Genomic DNA, 15,987 nt, shown 5'->3' with positions numbered 1-15,987 from the left:
TCTCCATTAATCTACATCTTATGGAGTTTTGTGTTCCTTGCCACAGTCGCCTACAGCTTGCTCACTGGGGTTATTAATACAATTATCATTTAATTATTTTTAAACACTATTAAAAATCGTATTTTATCGAAATTACACAATGATGATTAATCGACTTTATAGACATTACAGTTTTATTGTCTGTTAATGCTGATCTTCTGTAAAGCTGCTTTGAAACGATGTGTGTTGTGAAAGGCGCTATACAAATAAAATTGACTTGACATGTTTAATTCATCATGGCAGACAAAATTAATAGCAAGTGAAAGATTTAATCACTGATTTGTTAATCCATGTTTAAATTTCACTCAAATTAAAATAAATCCTAGATCAACAAATCTTAACTCTTATTAATTTAATCCTTATTGGTGCAACCCTAGTGTTTCATTACTTTTAAGAATGTAAATTTTTTTTAATAAAAACTGAATAGGAGTAATTCCATATCTCTGGACAACTGAATAAAACTAAGTTTTGAACCAATTATACACATCTGACTAAAAAGTGATACTATATACACAAGATAATCAAGGGATCTGTCATTGTATTTCCCCACAAAAACATTTTATTCTGCCATTTGAACAGTCTTACACAAACGGGAGATTCTGGCTCATTGGACCTCATTTGTCTCAACTGTAGTCTTGTTTTTGTGTGTAAACTGTGTGTGTCAGAGATGGAGAAGTGGCGCAGTCCTGAGTTTTACAAAGAGGAAGTCCACCGTGTACAGCTGCCGTTCTCAGGCCGGGTGGCAGGGGTTTGCGTGAGCGCTGAGGAGCGGAACGAGAGGAAAGCGCAACAACTCTGTCGACTACAGGAAATTAACAACCGTCGTAGAGAACAGAAACTACAGGAAGACCAAAAACGACTGGAGACACTGCTGTCTGTACAGGTACAGACACACACACACAAACACACATCTCTGTAAAAGTTAAATACACACATGCACTATAACAGTGGTGTTCCATCAGGAGCTGCTGGAAGAGGGCTCGCTGGAGATGTTTCACAGGAGTCTGGTAGAGCTCAACATGGACTCAGCTGAAGAGCTTCAGTCCTACATCCATAAACTCAGTCTGAGTGTGGAGCAGCAGCGGCTCGTGAATACTGAGGTTTGTGCTTTTATACAGTACACTCTGACCACAGAAATATAAAGTGTTTTCATACAGTTTTAAATTTAAGAGATCTGCTTCATTAATACTCAAGCAGATTTTTTTGTACAATTAAACATGCATTTGGTTTTACTGCACTAGCTGCATGTACACAGGGTTGGGAGGGTTATGGATTTTCTTTATAGAATTCATTAGAAAATAAAGTGTGCCTGGTAACGTGCTTTAAAGGCTAGAAATGGCATTGTTGCTTATTATAATGCTAAATGTTTACATGATAATTTACACAAGGTTAACCCTCTGGGGTCTGAGGGTGTTTTGGGTCCTGGAGAAGTTTTGACATGCCTTGACATTTGTGCTTTTTTCAGTTGCTAAAAAGCATATTAATGGCTGAAGTCTGAATAACACTCTATTCAGCACAAACTGGGCTAAAATAATATGTGAGCAACATGTTTGTACATGTTTGTATTTTTTAGAAAATAATGTTTATGGACGGTTTTTGAAAAAACTTAATTTTAAGTCATTAAAATAAGGCCATATAACACATACTAAACATTTGTCCACAAGACTTTTCAGAACTGGATCTTGTAGCCTAGAGTTTTTGCTACAAAATGATGTGAAAACCATCCTGATCACTTATTCATACAAAACAATATAGTAATTGAACTTTTGTAAGACAATTTTAGTGTTGAAAGGTAATATGCGAGGAGACGTGAACGATCATGTATATTGAGGTAATTCACACCTGAGACAAAAGACCCCTCCCCTGCGTCTATCAATGAGCGATAGAGAATGAATGTAAGGAGACTTAATGATCCAAATCAAGTTTTACGTTAAAAGAAGTAATCTGACTGTACATTTTCTTTACATAAAGACTTAGTTTTTTTATTTTAGACCTACACTACTATTAAAAGAAGTCTCTTGATGGCTGGGGCGGCTGTGGCTCAGTTGGTAGAGCGGGTCGCCACTAATCGCAGGGTTGGTGGTTCGAATCCCGGCCCACACTCCACATGCCGAAGTGTCCTTGGGTAAGACACTGAACCCCAAGTTGCTCCCAATGGCAGGCTAGCACCTTACATATAATACACATTGGTGTATGAATGTGTGTGAATGGGTGAATGAGACGCAGTGTAAAGCACTTTGAATACCGTTAAGGCTTAAAAAGGCACTATATACACTCACCTAAAGGATTATTAGGAACACCTTACTAATACTGTGTTTGACCCCCTTTCGCCTTTAGAACTGCCTTAATTCTACGTGGCATTGATTCAACAAGGTGCTGAAAGCATTCTTTAGAAATGTTGGCCCATATTGATAGGATAGCATCTTGCAGTTGATGGAGATTTGTGGGATGCACATCCAGGGCATGAAGCTCCCATTCCACCACATCCCAAAGATGCTCTATTGGGTTGAGATCTGCTGACTGTGGGGTCCATTTTAGTACAGTGAACTCATTGTCATGTTTAAGAAACCAATTTGAAATGATTCGAGCTTTGTGACATGGTGCATTATCCTGCTGGAAGTAGCCATCAGAGGATGGGTACATGGTGGCCATAAAGGGATGGACATGGTCAGAAACAATGCTCAGGTAGGCCGTGGCATTTAAACGATGCCCAATTGACACTAAAGGGCCTAAAGTGTGCCAAGAAAACATCCCTCACACCATTATACCACCACCACCAGCCTGCACAGTGGTAACAAGGCATGATGGATCCATGTTCTCATTCTGTTTACGCCAAATTCTGACTCTACCATCTGAATGTCTCAACAGAAATCGAGACTCATCAGACCAGGCAACATTTTTCCAGTCTTCAACTGTCCAATTTTGGTGAGCTCTTGCAAATTGTAGCCTCTTTTTCCTATTTGTAGTGGAGATGAGTCGTACCCGGTGGGGTCTTCTGCTGTTGTAGCCCATCTGCCTCAAGGTTGTGCGTGTTGTGGCTTCACAGATGCTTTGCTGCATACCTCGGTTGTAACGAGTGGTTATTTCAGGCAAAGTTGCACTTCTATCAGCTTGAATCAGTCGGACCATTCTCCTCTGACCTCTAGCATCAACAAGGCATTTTCGCCCACAGGACTGCCGCATACTGGATGTTTTTCCCTTTTCACACCATTCTTTGTAAACCCTAGAAATGGTTGTGCATGAAAATCCCAGTAACTGAGCAGATTGTGAAATACTCAGACCGGCCCGTCTGGCACCAACAACCATGCCACGCTCAGAATTGCTTAAATCACCTTTCTTTCCCATTCTGACATTCAGTTTGGAGTTCAGGAGATTGTCTTGACCAGGACCACACCCATAAATGCATTGAAGCAACTGCCATGTGATTGGTTGATTAGATAATTGCATTAATGAGATATTGAACAGGTGTTACTAATAATCCTTTAGGTGAGTGTAAGTGCAGACCATTTACCATCTCTTCTGCTCACCAAGACTGCATTTATTTGATCCAAAATACAGTAAAAACATTGTGTGAACTTATTTTACAATTTAAAAGAACAGTTTTCTATTTAGCTCAGTGCATGCTGGTAATTAGATTTTCAAAGGACAGATTGGTATCAAATATAACACCTAAGTTCTTTGCTGTTGAAGATTATTTTTTTATTTTTTTTTAAATAATTTTTTATATAGAGTTTTTTGGTCCAATAATTAGTACCTCTGTTTTGTCAGAATTGAGTAGAAGGACATTTCTGTCCATCCAATATTTTATTTCATTGATACGCTCTGCTAATTTGGAGAATTGTGAGAACAGGTTTTGAAGAAATATAAAGTTGGGTATTGTCGGCATAACAGTGGAAACTTATTCCATGATTCCTGATAATATCTCCCAGGGGAAGCATATACAAGGAGAAAAGCAGAGGCCCTAAAACTGATCCCTGTGGCATTCCATATTTTACTTTTGTTTGGTTTGACAATTCCTCATTTACATAGACAAAGTGGTAGCGGTCTGCTAAATAGGACCTAAACCATGCTAATGCAACTCCACAAATGCCAACATAATTCTCTAGCCTATTCAAGAGAATGTCGTGATCTATCATGTGAATGCAGCACTAAGATCTAAAAGCACTAGAAGAGAAATGCAGCCGCGATCAGATGATAAGAGCAAGTCATTTTTAAGTCTGATAAGTGCTGTCTCTGTACTGTGATAAGGCCTAAATCCTGACTGAAATTCTTTGTGTATACTATTTCTCTGTAAAAATTTACATATTTGGGAGAATACCACATTTTCTAGTATTTTCGACATAAACAGGAGATTTGAAATCGGTCTAATTAGCCAGTTCTCCAGGATCAAGTTGTGGCTTCTTAAGCGGTTTGATAACTGCCATTTTAAAGTTTCTTGGGACATGTCCTCAGCATAGCGAGGAGTTCATAATATTAAGAAGAGGTTCTGAAATTACAGGAGATACCTCTTTTAAGAGCTTAGTTGGTATTGGAACTAACAAACATGTTGTGGCTTTTGAAGTTTCGATAAGTTTTGTTAGCTCTTCATTACCTATGCCAGCGAAGGATTGAAGTTGAACATGAGGAAAATTATTAGGTACTGTTTTCTGAGGTGCTATGACAGATGATTGTATAATTTTATCTGTAAAAAAAATTCATGTCATTACTCTTGTGTTGCAATGTAAAATCTGGTTCTGTTGAGGCTTTATTCCTAACCAATTTTGCCACAGTACTGAATAAACACTTAGGATTGTTGTGGTTATTTTCTAATTTGAGTTTGCTAAAATATGCTGACCTGGCAGTTTTTAGTGCCTGTCTGTAGCTGCAGACACTGTCCTTCCATGCACCACGAAATACTTCTAATTTTGTATTTTTCCACATGTGCTCCATTTTCCGAGCCGCTCTCTTAAGAGCATGAGTGTGATCATTGTACCATGGTGCAGGGCTTATTTCTTAAATTTTCTTTAATGGAAGTGCTTTGACACTATCAAAAGTTCTAGAGAAAACTGCATTTATATTTTTTGTTATTTCATCAAGTTCTTCTAGGCTTGAGTGTGTGAGATAGATCTGGAAGATTATTAGTGAAGCTATCTTTAGTGGTCGAAAGAATAGTTCTACCTGAACGATAGCGTGGTGTAGATTGAGAAACATTAGCTTATCGCAGCATACAAGAGACAAGGTAATGATCCGAGATGCCATCGCTCTGCTGCAGAATTTCTTCATATGTCAGAATTAATTCTAGTGCATGATTATGGTGATGAGTTGGTCCTGTTACATTTTGTCCAATAGAGTTGAGAGAATAGATAAATGCTAATCCCAGTGTATCATTTTCATTATCCATTTTAATGTTGAAGTCACCAACAATTAAAGCTCTATCTACATTAACTACAAGATCTGATGAAAAATTAGCAAATTCACCAAGAAAATCAGAATAAGGCCTGGGTGATCTATACTGTGTAGCTAAGGTAAAAGACGACCTCGTTTTTTTATTTATATCTGACGGTGTCATATTAAGCATTATTAGTTCAAAAGACTTACATTTATATCCTGTCCTCTGAGTAACACCAAAAACTTCACTGTAAATTGTAGCAACACCTCCTCCTCAACCCTTCAGACGAGGCTCATGTTTATAATAATAACCTGGGGGAAGTAGATTCATTTAAACTAATATATTCAACCAGTTTAAGCCAGGTTTCAGTCAAACAGAGCGCATCCAAACTATGATCTGTAATAATTTAATTAACGATTAGTGCTTTGGTAGAAAGAGATCTAATGTTTAGTAGCCCTATTTTCATATAATATTTATCTTTTAGTTGTTTGTTTTGTTCAAGTTTGACCTTAATCAAATTTTTTCTAAATTATTTAGTGAGGTTTTTGTGATTGGTTGTACGGGGAACAGACACAGTCTCTATGAGATATCTTGGAGATACTGTCTCTATGTTTTGTAGTTTATGTGACATGTGTGACGTCTCAAGGCAGCTAGCAGATGTTCGAATTAACCAGTTTGTCTGCTTCCTGACCTGGGCCCTGTTGTAGGTTTTTGCCATAATCTGTGAAGAATCACTCTCAAATTCTTAGGTTTTGATTCCAGAAATGTAGACTTTATTGTTACAAATAACAAAGCCGAGTCAGTCTGCAGAGCAACTCAACAACTCTGGGTTTTGTTCACTTAAATACATCTCCTCAAACAAGGTGGGGCTTATACTTTTTTAAACATGCATTATCTATAATCCTCTTCTTTGACTCTGGTCTGACCTTTTTAAGAAGTGAACAGGAACCACCTTTGGAAGACATAAATTCTCCCAGCAGTCATGAGAGCACACATGTAAAGCGATTCCTGTTTCTGCACAAACCTTCAAATAGTCAAACATATATTGAGCACAAATTCAGACCACAGGCCTAAACACACACAGTAAACTCTTTTCACTCACACACGGTAAACTGCATGCTCAGATATAACTGTGGTACAAATCAACAATGTTTATATTGATTATACCTGATAAAATCTCCTACATATCCCCCCCTTGTGACTTTTTAGAGTCACAGCACTGAGTGCAGTTTCATAATACAGCCACTTTAGCTATGCTATCTAGTGACTCAATTAAGTCTCACTATTGCACTACCAATGACCCAATTATGCAACCGCACTCTGGTGGAGATTACAGAACCAAACATCTCTACTCAAATTATTTTAAGAGCACAGAAAAAGAATATATAAGCATGTTATAATCCTAAATGTGCAATTGGTTCAGTTTTAATTGTGTTTGCCATAGTCTTGTGGAGTACATAATCAAAACATTCATCATATAATTAAAGTGTAATGTAGATGTCTTCAACCCAGATACTTTACGTATCGTAGAGGGTCACCCGTTGGGGAGAGGTTAGGCTAGCACTTTCACCCAGGGTATGGCTCATCTTTATTCATCATCTTCGTCTTCATTGGATGGAGGTAACATCCTCATCCAATGTTTGTGAATCCCAATTTGTTTTTTTAATCCAACACTGATGTTCTATACCTTGGTTATGCTCTACTGTAACTCTCCCATTATCTTGACATCTTAGCAATTCCATTTGCTTAACTGTGGCTTTAATAACTAGTGACCTTAATAACGGCAGCATACAACAAAATACTAACACTCCTATTACTATTGCAATTCCCCAAAACATTCCTAATTTAACAAACCATGCTCCCCATGCTTCTAACTTTAAATCAAACCAATCCCACATTTGATTATCTCTTCCAGCATTTGATTTAACTTCGGTTCTTAATCTTTTTTATTTAATCATGACTTCACAAAATGTTCCTTCCGGAGCAGTATTATTTGGTATAAAAGTACAACACTGATCTCCAAACATAACACATATACCTCCTTGTTTTGCCAGTAACCAATTAAGAGTCTGTCTGTTTTGCCATGTCATTCTACTTGTTTCATGTACTTGCTCTCCTAAAGCAGATAAAGCATCATCAGTATAATTAATAAATCTCTCTTGATTATAGTAAATATAATTGATCCACTTTGTGTTTTTATTTTGTGTAATCCAAATGAATATTGATTCTAGCCCTGCTTTGACCTCATCTCTAGCCTTAAATTCATTAGGTATACCAATTGAGTCTAAAAACACATTAGGGTCTGTTTTATCTTTTCGTTCTGTTCCTATCTTCCTTTATGAATTGTCCTGCTTCCCACTGTGCCTTTGTAATTTCCTGAATCAATGGTACTCTAACGCATATCCCTTTCCATCCTAGTGTAAAGACGCCATAAGTTGTTCTTTTCCACAGACCCAGAAAAAATCTGCCACCACTATTGTTTGATCTTCATATAATTCTATTGACTGTAATGCTTTAGTTTGATTCTCACACTTTTCTTGATATATTTTTATTCCCTTTCTCAATCCTTGTGCTTGAAGTTCTGGGGCTCTTACAGGTACATCTGAGTGCCAAGCATTTGTTTTATCTAGGTTCCAAGTAGTAGCACATTTTCCCATAAATTCTCCCAAATCATGAACTCCTTCAGGTTTACTATAACACTCATACTCTTGGCTATAATCTATGTCATACCATTTTGGGATTTCTACCTTTCCATTTTTATTTTAATGTTCTCTTTTATATCCCCATATCTACACCACACCCAATGTGGTTTATTGAAGTGATCTTTAAGAATGGAATTTCCCAAAAATGCCAAACATTCTGCTGGGCAGTACGGTCTAACATGCATTTTTAAATGACAAAAGGTTCTATTAAAGTTGGCACATTTTTGATAGTCATGCTGATTTGTAATTACCGTTACCTTATTTAGGGGTGATTTGGAGCATAGTAGGCAGTTTTGCTGTAAAAGTTGCCCATTCATACCATTCATTACTTTGCGCTGTTTCCCATAACCTATCTAATTTCCTAATATTTCCATTTACTATTGATATTATTTTCAATGTTTCTACATTGTTTTGATATCTTTTGTTTTTTACTTAATTCTTGATTTGTTTGCGTTATTTCTGAATTGCTACTGGGTTTGACTGAGGGCTGAAAAATCAATGATAGGGAAGTCTGGTTGACTTCCTGAGTAATGGTGTTGGCTGTGGCTTGAACTTCCATTGCCAGATGCAATAGGTATGCGATGATCATCACACATGTTATTGGATTCATTCCTATTGCTTTCTTGATCTTCTCTGCTTTGCTTCACACCCTGTGTAACACTTTCTGAACTTTTGACATTCTGTACCTTTTCCTCTTGTGTCTCTGGTCTTACCACACTTTCTTTTGTATTGTCGGGTTTTTATTTTCTTTCTTACTTTGGGTACACTTGTACAGTGGTTCAAATTATACCAGGTGGTACTTCCTTCCACTTGGACTGCTGTTGGAGTAGCTGTAACCACTTTGTAAGGTCCCTCTCTCCAGGGCTCATTCCACTTTCTTCTGAATACTCTCAAATAGATTTTATCCCCTGGAACGACTGGACAAGATGTCTCTGTCTCTTCTTCAGGATCTTTTCTCTTTTCCTGGAAATAGATTGCTTTATGTATTACAGGTAGTTTTTTCATATAAGATCTCAGTTCCATTTGCAATTGCTCTAGAGAGGATCCTTTGTACAGACCTCTGCAATATGGCACAGGCATGGGTCAACCTGTAAGCATTTCATGCGGAGTTAAATGCGTGCTTCTGTTAGTTTGCATGCGGTAACTCATTAGCGCAAGAGGTAAAGCATCAATCCAGTTGAGTTTATTACTTTCACATATTTTGTTAAGTTTGGCCTCGAGTGTACCATTCCCACCATCCCTTGGGATTGTGGGTGATAAACACAGCCTGACCTCTGTTTTATTCTTAGTTGCTGCAATACTTGTTTTACAGTTTTTTTTAATGCTGACCCGTTATCTGAACTTATTTCTGATGGTATTCCAAATCTAAGGATTACTTCCCTTGTTAAAAATTTAATAACTGTTCCTGCCCCCTCATCTTCTGATGGTATTGCTTCTACCCACCTGCTAAATCTGTCTATTACCACAAGCATGTACCTTTTGCTTTGTACTCGCTTTATCATGTCCACATAATCCATTACTAGGTGCTTGAATGGTCCTTCTGGTATTGGTATGTGGCCTATTGGCGTGGTTGTTCCTTTCCTAACAGTGTTTTTGGCACAAATTTCACATGTAGACAGAAATTAATCTACCATTGCATGTAAGTATGGTGATCAATATCCTTGCTGTTTAAGTTTTCTTAACACTTCCCCCCTTGCGCAATGGTCAAATCCATGCGCATCTGTAATAAGTATGTTTAATAGTGTAGTTGGTGCGACTATCTGTCCTTCATGTGAACGCCAAATATCTTGTGTGTCTTTCTTGGCTCCTCTTTGATGCCACATGTTCTGTTCATATGGACTTGCTTGTTGTTGAATTCTGATTATATCCTCTATCTGCGGTTGTGGTTCTATTAAAATTGCTGGAGCTAATACTGCTACCCTACATCCTGATGCTTTTTTAGCTTCTAAATCAGCTTTGTTGTTACCCTTAATGATATAATTGTTTTCTTTTTTATGAGCCTGACATTTGATAACAGCTAATCACTTTGGTAACGTCATAGCAGAAATTAACTAACCTATCTGTTGAGTGTGTTGGATGGGAGTTCCATCACTCTTTTTGAAACCTCTCTGTCTCCACACAGCCCCAAATAGATGACATACACCATGTGCATAAGCTGAATCAGTAAAAATATTTGCTATTTGTCCTTTTGCTAATTGGCATGCAATTGTGATAGCTTATAATTCTGCTAATTGAGCAGAACATGGCTGTACACAATGTTGAGATATTACTTGTATAAATTCATCCTTGTTTTTCTTTATTACTGAATAGCCTGTATGAGTTCCTATATAATCTCTAAAACTGGAACCATCAACAAAGTAAATTACTTCTGCTTCAGAGATCGTCTCTTCCTGACGCATTGACTGCCACACTGCTGGACGGTATGCATCAAAAACAGTTCCATCCATATAATAAGAATCCACAGCTCTCTCAAGATCTGATGTTTGAAGGATTTTTACCATATCGGCTCCTCCTATAACTTTTGTCAGGAGTGCTTTAATGTCCCCCACAGATAACAGTTTGCCCATTGTTTTTTCTTCAAACACTCTTATCCACTTTCCAGCCCCCTGGTGGATATCAGGGAGGTGAGCGACAAGCCCATCAAGGTCCTGTTCAGCCCAAAGTACATATTGTCCCTGCGGACCTTTAATTCAAATTGGGAGTTGTTGCGCCAATGGCCAACAGCTAGGGATGCACCGAAATGAAAATTCTTGGCCGAAACCAAGGCCGAAAACCGAAACGCCTAAATAAATTATGCCTATTAGTACCATTGCATTTATGGCTATGACTGTGTACTAACTTTACTAAAATCAAGGCATTGCAATTGCATAAATTAATATTTTATATATTAATATTTTATTTAATATATTCAAAGAATAAATCAATTACAAATTATGCAAATATTTATTTAGCACATTGTAACAATGCACAGTATAAAATAAAATTCAAACTAAAATGTTTAACTTGACCCCACTCATGTGTACATTAAATAATAATGTACAGGCCTACTGGCCTGCAGAAAGGTTTTAAAATGAAATGTTCTCTCATAAAACAAAGTGCATTTAGGTCAAGTGCATTTTAAATTTTTCTCTGTAGGACTACAAGAAAGTGCATTCAGAACAAGTGCAACTGCTTAAAGATACAACAATATTTTATCTGTAGGCCTTCAACATAATAGTGTATCAAAAGAAAGACTGCCATAGACCATATGTTAACTGTAGAACAAATGCATCAAGAATTGCAGATGTGCAAAGTGGATAATAAATATTTAAGCACTAGACAAGCCCATTCTACTTCTTGAGGTAAAGTGGCAGGTTTTTCTTGATGAAGAGTAGCTTCTCTGCTTTATCACAGTGAAGTCTGTTCCTCTTCTCATCGAGAACATGAGCTGCTGCACTGAACAGTCTCTCGCTGTCAGTGCTTGTGCACGGAGCAGACAAGTACTTGCGTGCCATCTTTGCCAGGTCAGGAAAGCGGCCGTGATTACTTCTCCAGTAGGCAAGAGGGTTATCAATTTTCTTTTTTTGCGCTCTGATCTCCTCCTCCTGCGCTGGGCGCTGCACCGTCTCTGTCTCCACGCGAGTTCTCCGCATCCATCGTGGCCTGGATCATTTCTTGTGCGCGCTGCTTTATTTCCGCATCCAAGTAATGGTCTTTATAACGCGGATCAAGTACAGTCGCGATGAAGTGCAGAGGATCCGAATAGATCTCAATGAAACGTGTGCTGACAGACTCTTAAGAGTGTACTTTTCATTGTTTTCAGTCCGTGGTCAGTCTCAACCTCTTTGCTTAGGAGACGCTTTAGTGCTGCAATTAAAGGAATAATGTCCGCTACAGATGCATCAGAGGAGCTGATCTCTTTAGTTAGCTGCTCAAAGGAGGCAAGAAGAGAGAGAATGTTCTCTATTAAGACCCACTGATGTGAAGTGAATGTCGCGGGGAGCTCGTGGTCTACGCTATATGCAGCCAAGACTCGCTTTTGCGCAAAGAGGCTTTGCAACATGTAAAAAGTGCTGTTCCACCGAGTACTCATGTCTTGCTGGAACCGTTTTATTGGTGTTCCAAACTGATCTTGCATAGACTGCAAGCGGGAATAGGCCAGCTGAGAATGTTTAAAGTGGCCAACAATTTGTAGCGTGGCCACATAAGGGGATGTTATATATATGGTTTATGACATCAAACTAATTATGTTTAGTCATTATTGCCTATTAGTTGTATTATTATCCCCTGTATTCTGTATTTGCCTCAGCTGTGGTGTATTTGTCCCCAATCTCTGTTCACGCGAGAACTTCGCGTGGTTTCGTGTCACGTGATGTCCTGCCACGTAAACAGGAAGCGATTCACCCCATCTCGTTCTCAAATACAGCCTTTTTACCCTGCCTCTTCCCCATCTACAGTCAGTGCCTTGAAAACTCCCATACCAGCAACAAGACTTAACAGAGGCAACGCTACCTATGACGTCACTGCTGGAGCACAAAAATCAAACCTGGCTCACCCTACAGGTATGCCCAGTATGTCATCTTTCTGTAGGAAACCCCCTATCCGTCTGGAATTTCCTTCCTTCTGTGAATCTGGTGAGACAGCAGACGTACTACATTTCATCGAACAGGTAGAAAATTATCTGGCCATTAGACCCCTGCCTAGTGTGGAGCTCGTTGGCACCCTGAGTACAGTGCTCAAAGGACCCGCTTTAAGCTGGTGGAAGGCAGAAAAGAACAAGGTAACAGATTGGCAATCCTTCAAAGATGCTTTCATGTCTGCTTTTCTTCCAGAGGATTACCTCACTGAAGTGGAAGACAAGTTGAGGTCACTGGTGCAGCAACCCAATCAGCGTTTGAGAGATTTCGCCTATGATTACCGACCCCTCTACCTCAAATGGAAGCCGGCCATCACTGAAGAGGAGATGGTGAGCCGTATTCTTAATAACATCAACCCAAGGGTTGCGGGCTGTCTGAGAGGGACGGTGAAATCAGTGGAACAGCTGGTGAAGGTGGGATCTATGGTGGAGAAGGACTGGATGGGAGCAAAAGATTACTGGCAGAAAGTGGGAAAATTGAACAGCGAAGAGACAACAAATAAAAGACCACCTGAACGCCATACCTCTAAAAATCTAGCAGGAGTATCCATTGCTCAACCCCACCCTATGACATCTCTTCTAGTAGTGCCAATAACGATAAAAGGACAAGAGGTGAAGGCGGTGCTAGATACAGGGAGCACATACACACTTATGCAGGAAAGCCTGTGGAGACTGTTAGGAGGGGAAGCAAAACCTGACCCTTCAGGCCCTCTTCAACGGTTCATTATGGCTGATGGAAAAATGCACCAGGCGATCAACAGGAAAACAGTCTGTTATGAGTGGCATGACAGGATATGCAGGTTGGACACCTATATTATGAAGGATGCTCACCTGGCCTTTCCCCTTATAGCTGGTCTGGACTTCCTGAGAACCGCTGAAGCCATAGTGGATGTCGGACAATGGAGATATGGACTGAAAATAGGCAAAGGATATATATATCATTCATTTCTAACTGCACTTCTAAATCCTGTACTGTCTTCACGTCTAATGGGTGAAAACATAGGCACGACCGCTGCGGTGAGTCTATATTATGCCTTACCTCCAACCTGGAATTCATCCATTCCTGACTTACACAAGTTGTTCCCAGCTGGGACTCCGACAGTCAGGAGGAATTAAAGAAGCTGATGGAAAATTGGCCTTGTACCACCTCTCAAGTCTTGGGAAAAACATCTGTGGAACAGCACAAAATTACACTGTCCGACGAAATGCCCATGAGATCCAGAGCTTATAGAGTCTCACCTTTCAAGAAGAAGATTATCGATGAGCAAGTGGAACAAATGCTACGAGACCATATCATCGAGCCTTCTTTCTCTCCGTGGTCATCACCTGTAGTCCTGGTCCCCAAACCTGATGGTTCCTACAGGTTCTGTGTAGACTATAGGAGGCTGAATAGTAAGACCGTACCTGACGCTTATCCAATGCCAATTATTCATGACATCTTAGAATCCATGGAAGGCGCCTCCTGGTTCAGCACATTGGATTTGCAGTCAGGGTACTGGCAGGTTGAAATGGAGGAAGGTAGTAAAGCCAAAACAGCCTTCATCACCTCCCAAGGTCTATTCCAGTTCCGCTCCATGCCATATGGATTACGGAATGCCACTGCCACCTTCCAGAGGCTGATGGAGAAGGTCCTAGCAGAGTTGAGAGGGAAGTTTTGTTTCGTTTACATTGATGACATCATAGTCTATTCACGGTCTTTACCAGAACATGTACAACATCTGAACACCATCCTGCAACGACTAAACCAAGCATCACTTACCCTAAACATGAAGAAGTGTCACTTCTTTAAAAAGCAGTTGAAGTTTCTTGGACATATAGTCTCGGAGAAAGGAGTGGAGGTCGATCCTGAAAAGACCAGAGCGGTTGCTGACTATCCTCCTCCCAAAGACATTAAAGCCCTCCAACGCTTCTTGGGATTAGCCGGGTGGTACCACAAGTTCATTCCCCATTTTGCCGACATCACAGCTCCATTAAACAACCTGAAAAAGAAAGGAGTTAAGTGGGATTGGACTCCTGAGTGCCAAACCAGCCTGGAGACTATTAAATAACTGTTACAAAACCCCCCAGTATTGATGCAACCTGACCTCAATCAACCTTTCCAGGTTCATACAGATGCCATTGATGTGGGCTTAGGAGCCATTATTACCCAGCAAACTCCTGAGGGGGAACGGGTAATAGCTTACGCATCACGAACATTGCGTGGACCTGAAGTGAATTATTCGACGGCTGAAAAAGAGTGTCTAGCTGTAGTCTGGGAAGTGGAAAAATGGAGACATTACCTTGAAGGAAGACAGTTTGACGTTTACAGCGACCATGCTGCCTTAACTTGGGCCTTCAACAGCCCTAAAACCTCCTCTCGGCTGACCCGGTGGACTCTTAGGCTGCAGCAATTGATCTTCCAAGTACATCACAGAAGAGGATGTCTGAACCTGGGACCAGATGCCTTATCACGAGCCTGCGAATCTCAAGAAAGTGAAAGTGGGCACTGTATGGCCATAACAACATCAAAATGTGCCTCAGACATACCCCACACGTTAGAGGAAATCTATCAAGCACAGTCATGACAATACGGTGTCTCTCCTCCAACTGGCCCAAAAAACCAGAAAGGTTCAAGATAAAAAGATTACCTTTGAGGTCCACCAGGGGGTGTTATATCGCCGGGTTCCTGTCAAGAACAACGGAAATAAATTCCAATTGGTTGTTCCTCAGGCATTAATTCCTGGTTTCTTGCATTACGTACACGATAACCCGCTGGGAGGACATCTGGGACGGCTGAAAACCTTACTGAGGCTCTTGGAGGCGGCGTGGTGGCCCACTGTCCATAAGGATGTCTGGCAGTACGTCAAAGGATGCGATACCTGTCAAAAATATAAACATGAAAATACAAAACCAAGCGGATTCTTAAAACATATGCAAGTTACTGAACCAGGTCACACTTGGGGGATGGATTTCATGGGACCTTTCCCGACCAGTAAGAAACAAAACGCTTACTTACTGGTGTTCGTTGATTATTACACCAAATGGGTAGAGTTGTTCCCCCTTCGAGATAGTAAGACCCCTAAGATTGTCAAAATTCTCAGGGAAGAGATCTTTACCCGATGGGGGGTGCCAAAGTACATCATTTCTGACCGGGGAGCCCAATTCACCTCCAATGTGCTCGCAGAGCTCTGCAAATCCTGGGGAAGTATTCAAAAACTTACTACCAGCTATCACCCTCAGACAAACCTGACGGAAAGAATTAACAGGACGTTAAAAACAATGAT

The 15,987-nt window shown here is 39.9% G+C and overlaps 1 protein-coding gene across 2 annotated transcripts in view; it reads left to right on the top strand.

Moving 5' to 3' along the window:
- actr5 (actin related protein 5) overlaps window positions 1-15,987 on the top strand; it is a 105,922-nt gene that overhangs the window by 65,832 nt on the left and 24,103 nt on the right. For both annotated transcript variants that reach the window (XM_052135535.1, XM_052135536.1), the window contains exons 4-5: window positions 705-922; window positions 1,002-1,139. In XM_052135535.1, the coding sequence (XP_051991495.1) occupies window positions 705-922; window positions 1,002-1,139 (356 nt within the window). The remainder of the gene's footprint in view (window positions 1-704; window positions 923-1,001; window positions 1,140-15,987) is intronic.

The sequence above is a fragment of the Xyrauchen texanus genome, chromosome 10, assembly GCF_025860055.1.
Source record: "Xyrauchen texanus isolate HMW12.3.18 chromosome 10, RBS_HiC_50CHRs, whole genome shotgun sequence".
Taxonomy (NCBI): Eukaryota; Metazoa; Chordata; class Actinopteri; order Cypriniformes; family Catostomidae; genus Xyrauchen; species Xyrauchen texanus.
This window is presented reverse-complemented; position numbering and strand designations above follow the sequence as displayed.